Here is a 15,621-nt window from a genome sequence, read left to right as displayed (position 1 = left end):
CCCAGGGCCCGGGCACCTTTCAGCTAGCTCAGAAAAGGGACATTCCTAGGGAAACCTGACCAACCTGCAGCCCTGGACTGGGTTTGTCTCCTCCCCACCCCCCCAGCATGCTCTGGGCCTGCACTGGGAGCAGGTGTCTTTCCACCCCCACCCCAAGTGAAGACAGGCCCCGTCTGCCCTCCTTGCGGGGTTAAAGCCCAGCATCCCACCCGATCTTTGGGAACACCTAGTGCAAATAAATGCCCCCCCCCCGCATCCCCTCTCTGTCCATGGCTGCCTCATGCCTCAGAAGGGTCCCTGGACTCCCCTCCCCACCCTGCCATCTGGGGTGAGATCAACTGGGGACTCCCTAGACAGAGGAGAGAGGGGGAACAAAGGGGGGGAAGGGGAGGAGAGAGAGATGGGGAACAAAGGGGGGGGAAGGGGAGGAGAGAGAGATGGGGAATGGGCGTGGGGAGAGGAGATGGGGGAGGGGATGCGAGCAGGGTAGAAGGGTTGGGGAGGGGGCAGGGGGCTCGTGGGGCAATATATGGGGAGGGGGAAGGGCAGAGAGGGAGTTGCAGTGGGGAGGGGGTCTGGGGGTAGATGAGGAGGGTGAGGGAGTAGCGGGGGGACAGAGGGAAGGGGCGGTCGGGGGGGAAGAGGGGTCAGGAGGGGGAGTGGGGGGGAGGGAAGGGGCAGGGAAGGGGCGGTGCCGGGGCAGGAGGGCGGCGAAGGGGCAGGGAAGGGGCGGTCCCGGGGCAGGAGGGCGGCGAAGGGGCAGGGAAGGGGCGGTCCCGGGGCAGGAGGGCGGCGAAGGGGCAGGGAAGGGGCGGTCCCGGGGGGGTTGATAAGGCGGCGGAGAGGCGCTGTCTGGCCCCGCGGTGCTGAAGGCGGCCGGGCCATGCGGGCCGTGGCGCTGCGGCTCCTGTGTCTGCTGGCGGCGGCTCGGGGGGCCGAGAGCCCCGGGCAGCCCGGCCCCGCCTGCGCCCCCGCCGGCTCCCCGGGCTCGGGCGGGCGGCAGCCGCTGGGCGCCACGTGGGCGCCCGGCCGGGGGCGGCCGGAGCCGGCGGGAGGCGCCGCCCGCAGACGGGCCAAGCGGGGCTTCACTTACCCGGGCACCCTCTGGTGCGGGGCCGGCAGCAACGCCGACAGCTTCGAGCAGCTGGGTGAGGGCCGGGACCCCCCCCCCCGCCTTGCCCGGGGCGCTGGAGCCGGGTCGGGACCCCCCCCCCCGCCTTGCCCGGGGCGCTGGAGCCGGGTCGGGACCCCCCCCCCCGCCTTGCCCGGGGCGCTGGAGCCGGGTCGGGACCCCCCCCCCCGCCTTGCCCGGGGCGCTGGAGCCGGGTCGGGACCCCCCCCCCCGCCTTGCCCGGGGCGCTGGAGCCGGGTCGGGACCCCCCCCCCCGCCTTGCCCGGGGCGCTGGAGCCGGGCCGGGACCCCCCCCCCGCCTTGCCCGGGGCGCTGGAGCCGGGCCGGGACCCCCCCCCCGCCTTGCCCGGGGCGCTGGAGCCGGGCCGGGACCCCCCCCCCGCCTTGCCCGGGGCGCTGGAGCCGGGCCGGGACCCCCCCCCCGCCTTGCCCGGGGCGCTGGAGCCGGGCCGGGACCCCCCCCCCGCCTTGCCCGGGGCGCTGGAGCCGGGCCGGGACCCCCCCCCCGCCTTGCCCGGGGCGCTGGAGCCGGGCCGGGACCCCCCCCCCGCCTTGCCCGGGGCGCTGGAGCCGGGCCGGGACCCCCCCCCGCCTTGCCCGGGGCGCTGGAGCCGGGCCGGGACCCCCCCCCGCCTTGCCCGGGGCGCTGGAGCCGGGCCGGGACCCCCCCTCACTGCCCGGGGCCCTGGAGCCGGGTCGGGACCCCCCCCCGGGACCACCCGGGGCGCTGGAGCCGGGCCCCCCCCCCCACAGCAGATCTATGCGAGGAGCGGCAAACCGCAGCCCCCTACCCCGCCCAGTCCGAGTGTGGACGGGGGCGGGAGACGCGGGGCGGGGGGGTCGGAGTGCTCAGTGACTGATCACTCAACACACCCCGCGGGGGGGGGCAGGTAAACCGTGAGTGTGAGGGGGCAAGTGGGGGCGTTTGCAGAGGTTGGTGTGTGTGGGGGTGTGTTTGGGTGTGAGCGGGGGGTCGTTGGGGTGTGTGTGGAGGAGGTGGGGGGGTGGGGTCATTGCGGTGTGCAGGGGGGGTTTATGAGTGTCTGTTGGGGGTTGTTGGATGGGTTGGGGGTGCACGTGGGGGTTGTTGGGGATGCATGCAGGAGGGGGTGGGGTCTTTGGGGGTGTCCATGGGAGGTGTGGGGCGTTGGGTGTGTGGGGGTTTTGGGGTGTCTGTGTGAGGGGGTTGTGTGTGGGGGGGTAGTTGGGGGTGTGCATGTGGGTTTTTGGGGTGGGGCCTTTGGGAGTGTGTGGGGAGGTTTTGGGGGTGTCCGTGGCATGTGTGGGGGGTTTTGGGGGCATGTGTGGGGGTTTTGGGCGGCATGTGGGAGGCAGACGGGGTTTTGGGGGTGTCCGTGGGAGGTGGGGGGGGTTTGGGGGCATGTGGGAAGCAGATGGGGTTTTGGGGGTGTCCATGGGAGGTGGGGGGGTTGGGGGCATGCCTGGGGGGTTTGGGGGGCATGTGGGAGGCGGATGGGGTTTTGGGGGTGTCCGTGGGGGGGTTTGGGGGGCATGTGGGAGGCGGACGGGGTTTTGGGGGTGTCCGTGGGAGGTGGGGAGGGGTTTGGGGGGCATGTGGGAGGCGGACGGGGTTTTGGGGGTGTCTGTGGGAGGTGGGGAGGGGTTTGGGGGGCATGTGGGAGGCGGACGGGGTTTTGGGGGTGTCCGTGGGAGGTGGGGGGCATGTGGGAGGCGGACGGGGTTTTGGGGGTGTCCGTGGGAGGTGGGGGGCATGTGGGAGGCGGATGGGGTTTTGGGGGTGTCCGTGGGAGGTGGGGGACATGTGGGAGGCGGACGGGGTTTTGGGGGTGTCCGTGGGAGGTGGGGGACATGTGGGAGGCGGACGGGTTTTGGGGGTGTCCGTGGGAGGTGGGGGGCATGTGGGAGGCGGACGGGGTTTTGGGGGTGTCCGTGGGAGGTGGGGGGCATGTGGGAGGCGGACGGGGTTTTGGGGGTGTCCGTGGGAGGTGGGGGGCATGTGGGAGGCGGACGGGGTTTTGGGGGTGTCCGTGGGAGGTGGGGGACATGTGGGAGGCGGATGGGGTTTTGGGGGTGTCCGTGGGAGGTGGGGGACATGTGGGAGGCGGATGGGGTTTTGGGGGTGTCCGTGGGAGGTGGGGGACATGTGGGAGGCGGATGGGGTTTTGGGGGTGTCTGTGGGAGGTGGGGGGTTGGGGGACATGTGGGAGGCGGATGGGGTTTTGGGGGTGTCTGTGGGAGGTGGGGGGGTTTGGGGGGCATGTGGGAGGCGGACGGGGTTTTGGGGGTATCTGTGGGAGGTGGGTGGGTTGGGGGACATGTGGGAGGCGGACGGGGTTTTGGGGGTGTCCGTGGGAGGTGGGGGGGTTGGGGGACATGTGGGAGGCGGACGGGGTTTTGGGGGTGGCGTGGGGTTGGGGTCGTGGGGGGCTTTGGGGGTGTGCACAGGCTGGGTGCAGGGTGGTTGAGGGGAGCGAGGAGGAGCGGGAGGGGCAGGGCTGTCAGCGAGTCTGGAAGGCAGCCTTGGCAGACTAGCAGCAGCCGGGAGGCAGGGCCCCACGTGTGCCGAGAGCCCCGGAGCCTGTTGCCTCAGGCCTGCCGGCCGCAGAGCTGGCAGCCCTCGGGCGTTCACGCTGGGGCCCGCTCCGGCGTGCCGCTCTTGTGCGGCGCGGGGGGCTGAGGTGTTCTCTCCCTCGTCCCCCCAGGAGAACACCGGGAGACCGACAAGTGCTGCCGGGAGCACGACCACTGTCAGCACGTCATCCACCCCTTCACGTACCAGTACGGCTACCGGAACCTCCGCTGGCATACCATCAGCCACTGCACCTGCGACCTGCGGTGCGGGGCCTGGCCCGGCCCGCTGCCGGGGCTGCACGGGGGAGCCAGCCATGGCCGACGGCCAGGGGATGCTGTCGGGCCGGGGGGATACGCTGCCCCGGCTGTTGAACACAAAGTAGTGACAGCTTGGGCAGCGGCAGGGGGTTGGAATTTCCCGACTTCTCCCCCCTGCCGGGAGCAGAGCCAAGCGGGCGCTGGAGAACAGGCTGCTGCAGGGCAGGCTGAGGCTACTGGCTTTCTTTGTAACCTGGGCCAAGACCCAGCCTCTGGGTGGGTCCACGCACGTGGGAGGGTTTTCTCCAGTCCATGTGGTTCAGCCATCTCTCCCAGAGGAGGTCACTCGGTGGATGGAAGAATTCACCCGCCCCCCTCACTGTGTCTGCCCCGGGGGTTTGGTCGACCTGATCACAGCACCCAGGGCACAGGCCTTAGGCATAGGAACAGCTTACCCGCTGACGGAAGGCCCCAGAGACGGGTAGGGTTAGTTAACTGGCACGGAGTACAATGCTGCCCACTGGCAGCAGCTACAGGCCCCGTCACCGGGCCCGTTGGCTGGTTCCTGTTTAGAAACCTGCATGCCACAGTTCTCCCAAACCAGTCCCGCTGCCCTGAGGCCTTGTGCTGGAGACACTGGACAGCTCTCCCCACCGCAGCGCTTGCTCCGAGAGACAGGCTGCTGCAGGGGGTGAGGAACAAGAGCCGGTGAAGTCCCGTGACAGCTCCTCCCCCGCTGCCCCGGCCAGCGCCCAGATCAGCCTGGCAGGAGAGGCCCCGTGCCCCTTTCTTACCCTGCCTGAGGCTCTGCGTTGCCCTTGCAGGTTGAAAGGCTGCCTGAGGCAGGTGAATGACACTGCCTCCCGCGTGGTGGGCCAGGCGTTCTTCAACGTGATCCAGGTGCCCTGCTTTGAGTTCACCTACAGAGAACAGTGCGTGGAGCCCTATCTGTACATCTGGTAAGTCCTGACCAGGGAGCCTGGGGTGCTCCCACGCCCCTCCCGCTGCACCCCCCTCACTCTGCTTCTCGTCCCACTTCTCTCAAGGTGCAAGAAGTACAACACCGTGGCCATTGCGGTCCCCCGGGCGCCGGTGCTCTATGAGTTTGGTGGGGAACTGATAGACCAAGTGGCAGCCGGCTCAGACAGGGCTCCCTCCAGCCCAGCGCCCCAGCCCAGCACTCCCCCACCTAGAGAGAGCACGGGCAGATGGGCCCCTCCTCCGACAAAGCACCCACCCCCAGGCCAGGTTGTCACACGGGCTATGGACAGCTCCCAGAAGTCTGCGCCCACTGGGCCCAAGCCAGAGAGCCCCACCAAGAACCAGCGGAAGGGGAAAGGGAAGAAGAGAGGGAGGAAAACCATGAAAGGAAAAGGGCTGAAAAAGAAGAAAGTCCATTCCAAAATTGAGGTGCTGGGGCTCCCCACCCCCACTGCAGATGCTGCCTCCCTCCTCCCTAAGCATCTGGGGCTGGGGGAGCTGGGAAACAAGCTGCTGGACTCTGGGGGGAAGGAGGATGCATTCAATGCCATCCTGAACGATGCCCCCATCCGGGAGGAGACCCTGACTCCACACGGGACAGCGCAGGCTGAAAACAGTGACTGGGGGCAGTGGAAAACAAGGCCTTTACCTACTCTCCAGCCCACGTTCCCAGCTGCCAGCAGGAGGAAGAGGAGGCGGGAAAGAAATGGAAGGAAGCGCCTGAGAAAGAAAGCGGAGTCTCTGCCCAGGCCTGTCTGAGACTCACTGCAGCCAAGGCTGCCCTTCCCCTCGTCCCCAAGAGAGCAGCTTGCCAGTGTAATAAATTAGCTCAATGCAGCAGATGGTACCATGCTAGTGTTCTATACCTAACCCGTCCAGCCCAGACCCTGCTGCTGGCAGGGTGTCCGTGCAGGGCCGATGAGATGGAGCTCCTGCTGCTGGCAGGGTGTCCGTGCAGGGCGGCTCCTGCTGCAGGGAGTCCTCTGTGACTTGGCTGCTGCGTCACCAGCGCCGTTGAAATGTTTGTCCAGGAAAGAGGTGACAATGCAGTTTCGTACATTTGTAAAGCGGGACAAGGAACAGGAAAGACTCCAGATCTAATCCAGCACGGAGCCAAAAGAACAAGAGAGCTGGGCTTAGCATAGCCGAATGGGGAGAGCCCTGCCTGCTACAGAGCGGAGGGCACGGACCAGAAACCCCTGCTCGTGCAGCTGCGGGGCGGCAAAGCCTGCCTGTTCCACCAGCGGAGCAGACCGGCAGTCACCGTGGCAGCACCCCTCTGGCCATGCAGCGAAAGGCACAGTCCCTGCCCTGAAGGGTCTAGGCAAGATGAAAGTCCCTGGGGAGGGGTAGAAACAGGCGAGGGAGAGCACGCGTGTGATCACTGCACTAGTGTGCAGAGCTAGTGGTTCTTCTTCAGCTGTTGCTTTCCTGATCCCACCTCAGCTCCTGTATTTCCCCTGCTCCCCAAAATGGGTAATTGCATCAGGGGTTCCCAAGAGATACTTTGGCCCTGGTCCTTTTTTGCTTTACTGAAGTTTTGGGGCTCATGCTAACTGCCCCCTAGGAAGTAAACACCCACCCAGCCCCTGCTGGCACAGCATATACCCCCCTTAGCGCCAACACCCCCTGCTTGGGTGCCTTTTAAAGTTAGACTCCCAGAGATTTGCTGGTTCCAGGGCCTGGAGCACGGTGACGGGGGCTGCTCTTCCTGCACACCCACAAAGAAACAACCCTGGTTGCGTCCCAGTGTTTGGAGGGGAAACAGCAGCACAATGGGACCCTGTGAGAGCAGATGCCAGAGAACTGGGCAGAGCAGAAGGGGAAAATTCTTCAGGCTCCCAGCCCTTGGTCAGCTCGGAGGCCAGCCCAGCACCTGACCCTCCCAGGGCAGCACTTAAAAGAAAAGCAAGTTGTGTGTGTTTCTGTGAACTGGGTGCTTGTTTGGCCTAGGCCAGGCAGACAGCGCCTTGGGCTTTGAGAAAGTATCCTGTTTGGTCCAAGTGTTGGACCATGAGAGGGGCGCAGGTTATTAAAGAACTAGGCTGAGTTACTCCTCACCATTAACGCGGTTTCATTTCTCAACGCTCAGCTCAGGCACGGAGCTGTTTTCCCTGCAAGCTGGCAGGGCAGGAATGGCAGTGGGAGGATGGGCATGCAGATTTCCTGCACTGAGTTAAGGGCAGGGCAGGCGGTTCCCTGCCCTGACCCCGCCTTAGCACGGCTGGTCAGTACCTTGATTTGGGGCATTCATTAACCAACTGCAGCTTCTTGCTTAGCTGGGATGGGGTTGCTGCTGTAGCAGTTCTCAAGCCACTTACAGAGCTTGGGGGTTTATAACAATAATTCTCTGCCCTGCTCCAGTGATAGCAATGGGGGGTGCTGAGTTTTACACACGAACCCTCTGGCCCGCAGGCAGGTACTAACTCCGTTTGACTGAACAGGTCAGTGCCCTGCATAAAGCTACATGCCAAACCAGCGCCTATGGGCCGGGAACCCAGGCCAGAGCCCAGCCTGTGCTGTACCCACAGGTGGTAGCAGCTGGAGGGTCACTTGTGAACATTAACATCATGCCCACGCACCCTGCAATTCTGTGGTGTCCTCGAGGCAGGGCGCCCATCTGTCTGTGTGGCCTGCGGCTCTAAGAGTCAAGGTCTCTCACTGTGTGGACTTCGGCTGCTTTGCTGCAGCCACTGGGAGATCAAGGGGGTGGAGGATGTGCCTCAAGGAGCTCCCCAATGGGCTCAAGGTCTTGCAGGCACCAGCCAAGCACTTGGATGAAACGTGTATGAATACCTAAGAAGGCATAAGGCAGAGGTTTGCCCCAGTTACACAGCTCAGGAAAGCCCTGCTCCCACTCTCATTCTGCACTGAGCGAGAGATGCAAAGATCATGCTGGAAAACAGATCCACCAATGCATGGGAGAAGCCCTGTTTTCAGCGAGCTCCACCCTGGAGCCAGGCAAGCCATTCTAGCCAAGTCTCTCAGGAGACTAAAAAAGCCTTCATTTAAAACCAGCATTTGGCAAGATGATCCTTATCTCAGTGTCAGCCATAGGGCCCAGGTACGAGGTGCTGGGGGAGGGCCGTGTGCCTGTCCATGCAGGGAGGCCTCTCAGCGTTACCCAGCCACTCAGAGCATGCAATGCTAAAGCAAAAAGCACAGGAGCGTTTAGTTTCAGACTTTTGGGGAGATACTGATTTAAACCTGCCACCGCATCCTGCAGGACTCTTCAAATACCGTAAGAGACCAGCCCCTGCTCCGGAGAGGATGGGCCATTCCCCCGCCCTTGGACAAAGGATCATGAGAACCCAGACACATCACAAGCGAGCAGCCTACTTACCATGGGCCCCGCACAGAGCCAAGCGTGCTGCTTGTCACTCAGCCACAGCAGTGCAGCTCAGAGCGAGCCTAACCCTGGGAACGGCCTTTCCAAAGCTTTGCACTCCTACCGAGCGGCCATGGGCGTGCAAGGGGGCAGAGCGCTAGCCGGAGAGAGACATTTAAAACCACAGTGCAGTGCCTCCGAGCTCAGCCAAGCGTTGCTAGGCAGAGTCTTTCAAGCGATGTCCTGGGTGCAAGCGGGAGCGATGTAGCGTAGAAGGCTGCGGCCTCCTCTGGGGAAGGAGGCAGGGTGTGGGAGGGGATCGCGACTTGCAGGAGGGCCTGGGATACAAATGGGAAACGCAGGCTCCCATTTCCTACTAGCAGCAGCTCGTACACATCTTCCCAATCTCCCCCGTGGAGATCAGACCAAACCCACCCCGCCCGAGCAGAGGTTGGTGCAGGAGCGTTATCGTTATCCGGGCTGCAACATGCATGCTGCGGAACCGGAACGCCCCAGCCCGAAGCAGCAAGAGGGCCCAGCAGCGTAAAGGGAGGAAACGCAGGCTCTCTACAGCAGCGGCTAACACTTCTCATAACCTGCTGCATGTTTTGCCAGGGCCTGTAGCTCAGGGACGTGCCCCCTTGAGCGTTTACAGGCCATGCCATCATTAGAGCCACACAAGTGCTGGTAGAACAGAGACGGGGCAGCTACACTTGTGTGACGCAGGAGGGAGCGGGGTTGGCGTCTAGTTCTACGGGGACTGTCTGCATTGGGGAGGGGAGAGCAAGGGATGAGCCTGGAATCTGAGCCAGGAAGGGGGTGGGGCCAGGTGACATCTTTGCCAGGGAAACTGGACAAAGGCTAGAGGAGAGAGCCTGCAGTTTTGTGCTAGGTGGTGGAAAGCAGGGAACCCCAAGGCTGGGGTCAAGCTCCCTGCCCCCCAGAAGGACTTGACTGAGGGGTCCTGGTTGTACCCACAAGTTCCGTTTTAGACTGTGTTCCTGTTGTCCAATAAACCTTCCAGTTTACTGGCTGACGGAGTGTCACGGTGAATCCCAGGAAGAGGGGTGCAGGGCCCTGACTCCCCCACACTCCATGACAACCTGGCATCCCCAGAGCAGGGCAGGAGGTGGCTTACAGAGCGGAGCGCGTTAGTGCAGTAGGCAGGGAGAACGCTGGGTACAATCGACATCCCAAAAGTAGAATTTTATTGATGGAAAGGGAAAAAACTAAAACCAAAGACAGCCAGAAGGAGCGGCCAGACGAAGCGCAATGGCTCTCTGGCAGGTTCCTTCACAGGAAGCTACTCCACAGTCAAATTCCTGTCATACAGAACTGAACAAAATAAACAAACAGCGTAAGGTTAGTATGCTTGTTAATCTACCCCCGAGCAGAGCCCGCCTGCACGGTAAGGAGAGGGATGCAGCCAGGCCAGCACCCTGGGGAGCAAAGGGGATATGCTGTAGGGAAACCAGGTCCTGCACTCCTTGGGAGAACAGCTTCACCTTCTTGTCTCCTGCATCTCTTGCTATTTAAGGGCATTTGCACGCAACAGGACCTTTGTTTCCTAAGCTGTCTGCTCCTTTCCCAGCTGAGGGCAGAGCCCTCTGGGACTTCAAGGAGCGGGTTGTGATGTTAACAGATCAAGAGCAACAAAAATCCTGCTTCCAGGCAAAATCCTCCTGGAGAAGGCAGGTGGCGAAATACAGGGAAGTGTATTGAACAGAGCCCTCAGCTCTGGCAGGGCTGCTTCTGACCCAGGACAGACAGTACCTGCGTTCCGTCAGCCTCCTGCCTGGCTCCTGCTAGGACAGAGGGGAGGGCAGTGCCAGGGGTGTCGCCCTGATACGCTGGGCTGAGAACCCCACACAACACATTCAACACAAAATATTCTTCAGCATCAGCCCACCAGGCAACTCGGGCAACACAAGACGAGGGGCATTTCCTGGTTCACTGCTGTACTCTGCTTCTGCAGCAAATCCGTGGTTGAGAGCAGAGGCAGGCAATACAGGATGAGAAGAGAACACCTCCAGACTAGTGTTCAGTAGAAACACTATTTATTCACCCTTTTCGGTTACATGTGGACAGAGCTAAGCGGGATGACAGAGGACATGCACTTCAGGCTGATTCGCATTCTCCTCACCACAGGAGTGGCTGCACTTGCAGTGCCTTAGGTCTTGCTCACTCTTGGAAAAGCTGCTGTTACCCAGGGTTTTGCTTTGCAGTCCAAGTTAAAAACCAACTGAATAAATATTGTCCCAAATGAAGCCAGGAGAGGATGAGCCTGTGGTACAGCTGCTTCCCTCTCTGGCAAGAGCCCTAGCCCAGAGCTGCTCTGCTAGAACACCCTTGCAAATACAGCTGGGGCAGTTGGTGGAGTTTGGCAGAGCCCACTATACAAGGAGCCACCAAGCAAACAGGAGCAGAAACTTCAGAGGATGTGGGTTGAGTTGTCCGAGCCCCCACGGGATTTCGTTCCGTGGGTCAGAACGGGGACGGGCGACGTTCAGAATACATGACGATCAAAATAAAACTTCGCTCTAGGCCAAGAGCTTTTGCATTTCCAGCTAGGTTTGCTTTCTAGTCTTTGGCTGTGAAAGCAGGTCGCTGTGCATTTCTAAAGGGTCTCGTTCGACCCTTGTAACTGTTTTGCTGAGCTTCCCACACGGTGAACCAAGGTTTAGTGCACAGAGGTGTCTGCAGCATCCCTTCCTATGATCTGTGTGTGTGTATTTATACCAGCCCTGCCAAGTATATTAGCTCATGTGGGTGGACGCACCAAGTGTCATTTCACATAGTTTTATGAAGTATAAAATAGGAGTTGTGTGGAGAAGGGAAGGGAACTCGTTCTCAGCTGTTCTCCCTCCCCCCTCCCCTCCCAAGAGAAAGAACAGAGGTCAAGGGTCAGGTCCAGCAAGGCCTATCGATCCATTTCATCCAGAAGTGGTGTGGCGTCCCCAGCAATGGACATGGGCGTGCTCTCGATCATGGGGCTGGGAGATGGACGAGGGGTCAGCCTCTGCTTCTGTTTCCTCCGCTCAGCCTCCTTCTCCTGGAGCCACTGCTCGGCCATTTTCCCCCAGTCGATTGCAGCGTGGCTGTTGGACCTACACAGACAAAAGCAGGAAGTGAAACATACGAATAGCAGGAGCCCAACAGGGTCAGTTTCCCTCCCCAGGTGCTGCCTTCGCAGAAGGATGCCACTACTGGATGCCCCCAAAGTCTCTCTCTCCTATTCAAAGGCAGGCAGGTGACAGGGCAGCCCACGCAGACTTCCTCCCCCAGCACGGTTACTCAGAGCAAGGTGCAGCCTGGCATGATGGGACCCTGGGACCCATGGGCTCTGCAGCTTGAGCTGGTGGCTCTAGGATGCCTGCAGAACTCTGTGGGCTGTGTTCAGTTACGTCGGAGGTAGCAGATTCCTCATAGCTGCAGAGTGGCCTTTAGTCAATGGGACCCATTGTGGCCAATTTCCTTAGCAGAGTCAGTTCCGCCCTTACGCCTGGCCAAGGAACGGGTTCCCGATTCCTGATCCAGTGCCACAGTGTCAGAAGGGGCCAGCCCGCAGCTCCTTGCTCTGGCTTCTTTACACCCCCCATCAGCACCACGGCCTGAACTGTACTTCCCCAGGGCCGATGGGCCGTGACTACGCTCTTCACCCTTGCTCGGCTGCAGTTCTCCCCAGACACCGCTTCCTCTGCCCTTTGAGCAGTGGCCATGCAGCTCTTTCTCCAGGTGCACATGCTGAATGTCCCCACCCGCCACCCCCGGCCTGTGCAGCACGCCCCCTACTGGCAGCAGGCAGAGTTACTGCAGAGCCTGGGTCCTGCTGCCAGGGCCGCGCTTGCGTGGCCCTGCACTGTGCTCAGGGCAAGAGTGGCTCAAAGACAGCAGAGAGCTGCACACATCCAGCACCATGGATGAGCTACTCACTTCGGCTGCTGCCTCTGCCTGGAACTGGACGATGGCTGCGACTGGGTGGACTGGGGCGTAGTGCTGGCCTGCAGCTGATGATACTGAGGGGTTGTAATTGGCTGGCTGGGGGTTGTGTAGGAGTAGCTGGGGGTCATCAGAGGGGTGGCCACTGGCTGCTGTGCTGGAGTTGTAAAGACCTGCAGGAGGACCGACACGCTTAGGCTAGCGCAAGGCTCAGGGCACCACCGGAGCAAGGCTAGACAGACGCCCAGAGCACAGCACATTCCCTCACCTTTTACCCAGCGAGCAGCCACACAAAGGGCAGGAGGCAGGGTCAGGTCCTCACTACACGTCACTAAGCCGCCATGCCTTCCTCAGGGCGCGGCCTAGCACCACTGGAGGGTTTTGTGGGGACTCCAACAGGGAGCGATAGGCCCCAGATGTCAAGTCCAGAGTGCCTACCCCAAGGAGGAGGGTTTTAGCTGAGAGCTCCCCAAGGGGGCAGGGGCATCTGCTGCACTGAACCAAGCCAAGCCCCTCCTGCTGCCATGGAGGGCCGGAGACAGTGGGTGGAGTGGGCAGGTGCAGACGCACGCGGGGAACTGCTCAGTGGCGGGTTGGGAGGAGAGTCCAGGGCCACCTTCGGGCATGAGGCAGAGCTGGAGTGTTGCCTGCCTGCACACCTCCCAGCTGAAAGCCCTGCAAGCTCAGCACATATTTTCATAGCTAATCCCTTTCATGTGCAGCTCCATGCTGCCGATACTGAAGCACAATCATGTCGTTTCGTGTCCCTCTCACTCACCACTGGGTCCCAACCAACCCCAGGCACACCTTCCTCGCAGCCAGCATTGCATTTCCCATGTTCCCGGCCCTGGGGACACGGAAAAAGGCCCAGGAATCTGCACAGCAGGGCTGAATGCTGCAGCTAGGCCGCTGGCTGACCACGGCAGGTCTGTACTGCCCTTGGGTATCCGTGCAGCCCATTGTGCTGTCCCCTGCACAGCCAGTCTCTAATGCTGCCGAGGAAGGCGGCGCTTCCAGGAGGGACAGGCTGCTGCGCGCTCTGATTCCTGCCCCTCTGGCTCAGCTACTCAAGATACACCTACGTGATACGCGCTGCTGCCCCCTCCGCTGCCTCCGTAGCCATACTGGCTGGATGCCCACTGTGCAGGCGTGGCACTGGGGTTCTGCCCTTGGCCCGTCACCGCGGCGATGGCACTGAACATCTGTGAGGTCATGTTCTGTGGCAGCGCGTTCACGGCTCGGGTCAGATCTAGAAGAGAAAACACCGAGTTCCGTGAAGTGAAGACACAGGAAGAGAATGTGACTCTGGTCTGGGGACTAGCTTCGGAGTCAGCCTCCATAGATCTGACCGAGGAGACAGGCCGGTACTCACCAGCTAGGTTAATATTAGCAGGAGTAGCATTGATGGAGGCGGGGGTCCGGGTCCTGCTGCTGCTGCTCGGGGTGATACCTTGTGAAACAAGAGAGAGGAGTATGTGTGACACCCTGGCACCCCAATATTCATCACTGTCATGTAATTAGAATATGTTTTGTACAAAGTCTGCGTTGTGAGAGGTCATTCTAAAAGTCTTGATCTGCTAAACAGCAATATTGTTGGATTGTATGTGCTGTCGTCGTGTGTGAAGTTATGAAGTTTGGCTATGTGTGTGTAACTGAAACACGTTGCGAGGCTGAAAACACCCACAAGCAGCCTTTCAGGTACAACAGTAAAAAGGGCAAACAATGTTAATGGCTCATTGAGGAAAGACACACAAGCACCAGGATTACCCCAGGAACCGTGTACAACAGAAACCTCTCCTCTCCGAGATAGCACTACACCATGGGAGCGGTTTGACCAGATCACTGCAAAAGAGCTTTCCAGCAAGTGGGGAGAAGATATAAAAGGGGGACAATGACATCATGAGGGTACTTGAGTCTCCCTACAACAACAAACCTGGAAACACCTGAGGAACAAGGACTGAACTGTGGGAAGTGATGGTCCCAGGCTAGAGGGATTGTTAGCCTGTGTATGAAAACCTGGGAAAGCCTTAAGAATCTGCCACCCTGTTTTATCACTCAGGGTGAGAATTTGCAAATTCATATCCCACCTATCTATTGTGTTAAGCTCAGTTAGCAGTTTTGTTTATTTACTAAGGGAATCTGCTTTGATCTGTTTGCTATCACTTCTAATCACTTAAAAATCCATCTTTTGGAGATAATAAACTTGTTTTGTTTTGTCAAAAACTAGTGAGTGGAAATCATAACTGGGGGGACAAAAAGCTGTTGCATATCTTCCTCCACATTGAGGGAGGGGGCAAATTTCATGAGCTTATGCTGTACAGCTCTCTGTGCAGTGCAAGACAATATAATTTTGCGTTTACCCTCCAGACAGGGTGTGCATGCCTGGGAAGCTGGTAAGTGCCCTAGCTGTATAGCCTTCCTGTGCAGGGGCTAGTCACAAAGCCTGTCTGCATGTTACTACAGCTGGGTGTGTCCCTACTTGTGTGCTGGTGAAAGTGTGAGACCGAGAGCGTGTCTGCAGCTTGTTACAGCATCAAAGCGTGAGTGGGAGCCCAGGCTGGTGGGTCGGGGGGCTCAGTGGTACCCCAGTTCCAGGTGACACGCCGAGGAGGGGGGAACCTGTCATAGTATGTAATTCTGAAATCTGAGTGGGGGTTCTTACTACCCAGGATTTTAAAAGATCCCAGCAAAAGTCTTGTGTCAAGGTGCTACTCTGCTCAAAAACAGGGACAATGGAATAAAGAGCATCTGGTACGTAGGGGACAGAGATAAGAGTGAAATGGTCAGGCCCAGCCCACACCATGCTGCTTGCCTGGCAGACAGATTCCTTCTAAACAGCATTAGTTTATGCGGATGAAAAGCAAAGCTAAGCACTTTAATCTGGTTTTCTTGGGAACATTTCCCACATTCAGATCAATGGAGCCTTTCTGTATTTCAACAGACAGGGAGTCTGGAACGTCACCAAAATCAAACTCTGATTTTCCGACATTCCAGTAGGTCTCCCGAGCCATCTGGATCCCCAAGTTCACTTTGTGGTTTTTGAGCTTTGTTTACAATCAGCAAGGCCATGGATGTTTAAAGAACAGAGCTTCACAGCCCAGCTTCTCTTACTGAGCCCTGTGGCACAGTCACAAGGATGACGCCGACCCTTTCTGGTGCAATGAATGAGTCACAAACACAGGAGAGAGACTTCTCTGCAAGGCAGAGCAAGAGCTGACATACAGGCAGACAGCAGATCATGTGTGTGTGTGTGTCTGGCTGTACAAGTCCCTGTAACCGGAAGCAGCTCTGTAACTGCACATCTGACTAATTGCTGACAGATGCTTGATCCCATTTCCATTTAGACTATCCATGGAGCATGAGCCAGCCCTTAATTAGTCTGCCCCACGAGTTGATTTCCTGCAGGACAGAACAATTCTGGTGATTAGGA

The 15,621-nt window shown here is 60.0% G+C and overlaps 2 protein-coding genes across 4 annotated transcripts in view; one reads left to right on the top strand and one right to left on the bottom strand.

Moving 5' to 3' along the window:
- Positions 1 to 863: 863 nt before the first annotated feature.
- PROCA1 (protein interacting with cyclin A1) lies at positions 864 to 6,984 on the top strand. Of its 2 annotated transcripts, none has more exons than XM_084651313.1 (4): positions 864 to 1,148; positions 3,817 to 3,892; positions 4,768 to 4,902; positions 4,990 to 6,984. In XM_084651313.1, the coding sequence occupies exons 1-4, from the start codon at positions 884 to 886 to the stop codon at positions 5,681 to 5,683; spliced, it is 1,170 nt and encodes a 389-aa protein (XP_084507439.1). In that variant the 5' UTR covers positions 864 to 883; the 3' UTR covers positions 5,684 to 6,984. The 2 variants fall into 2 exon arrangements, with proteins under 2 accessions (XP_084507439.1, XP_084507438.1); XM_084651312.1 differs by having other exon boundaries at positions 3,817 to 3,949.
- Positions 6,985 to 10,292: 3,308 nt separating this feature from the next.
- SUPT6H (SPT6 homolog, histone chaperone and transcription elongation factor) overlaps positions 10,293 to 15,621 on the bottom strand; it is a 40,007-nt gene continuing 34,678 nt past the window's right edge. For both annotated transcript variants that reach the window (XM_084650654.1, XM_084650655.1), the window contains exons 34-37: positions 13,564 to 13,641; positions 13,274 to 13,440; positions 12,186 to 12,364; positions 10,293 to 11,359 (exon numbers count right to left, since the gene is read on the bottom strand). In XM_084650654.1, the coding sequence (XP_084506780.1) occupies positions 11,173 to 11,359; positions 12,186 to 12,364; positions 13,274 to 13,440; positions 13,564 to 13,641 (611 nt within the window). In that variant the 3' untranslated portion in view covers positions 10,293 to 11,172. The remainder of the gene's footprint in view (positions 11,360 to 12,185; positions 12,365 to 13,273; positions 13,441 to 13,563; positions 13,642 to 15,621) is intronic.

Source organism: Lepidochelys olivacea, assembly GCF_965140295.1.
Source record: "Lepidochelys olivacea isolate rLepOli2 genome assembly, chromosome: 17".
In the NCBI taxonomy this organism is placed as follows: domain Eukaryota; kingdom Metazoa; phylum Chordata; order Testudines; family Cheloniidae; genus Lepidochelys; species Lepidochelys olivacea.
The sequence above is the reverse complement of the archived record's forward strand: the minus strand, read 5'-3'. Positions and strand labels throughout refer to the sequence as shown.

Excerpts from the sequence above, each read along its gene's own strand:
- PROCA1 (XM_084651312.1), top strand. The coding sequence starts at position 884 with ATGCGGGCCGTGGCGCTGCGGCTCCTGTGTCTGCTGGCGGCGGCTCGG. Across the intron at positions 1,149-3,816 it reads CGACAGCTTCGAGCAGCTGG|GAGAACACCGGGAGACCGAC; the intron begins GTGAGGGCCGGG and ends TCGTCCCCCCAG. Across the intron at positions 4,903-4,989 it reads GAGCCCTATCTGTACATCTG|GTGCAAGAAGTACAACACCG; the intron begins GTAAGTCCTGAC and ends ACTTCTCTCAAG.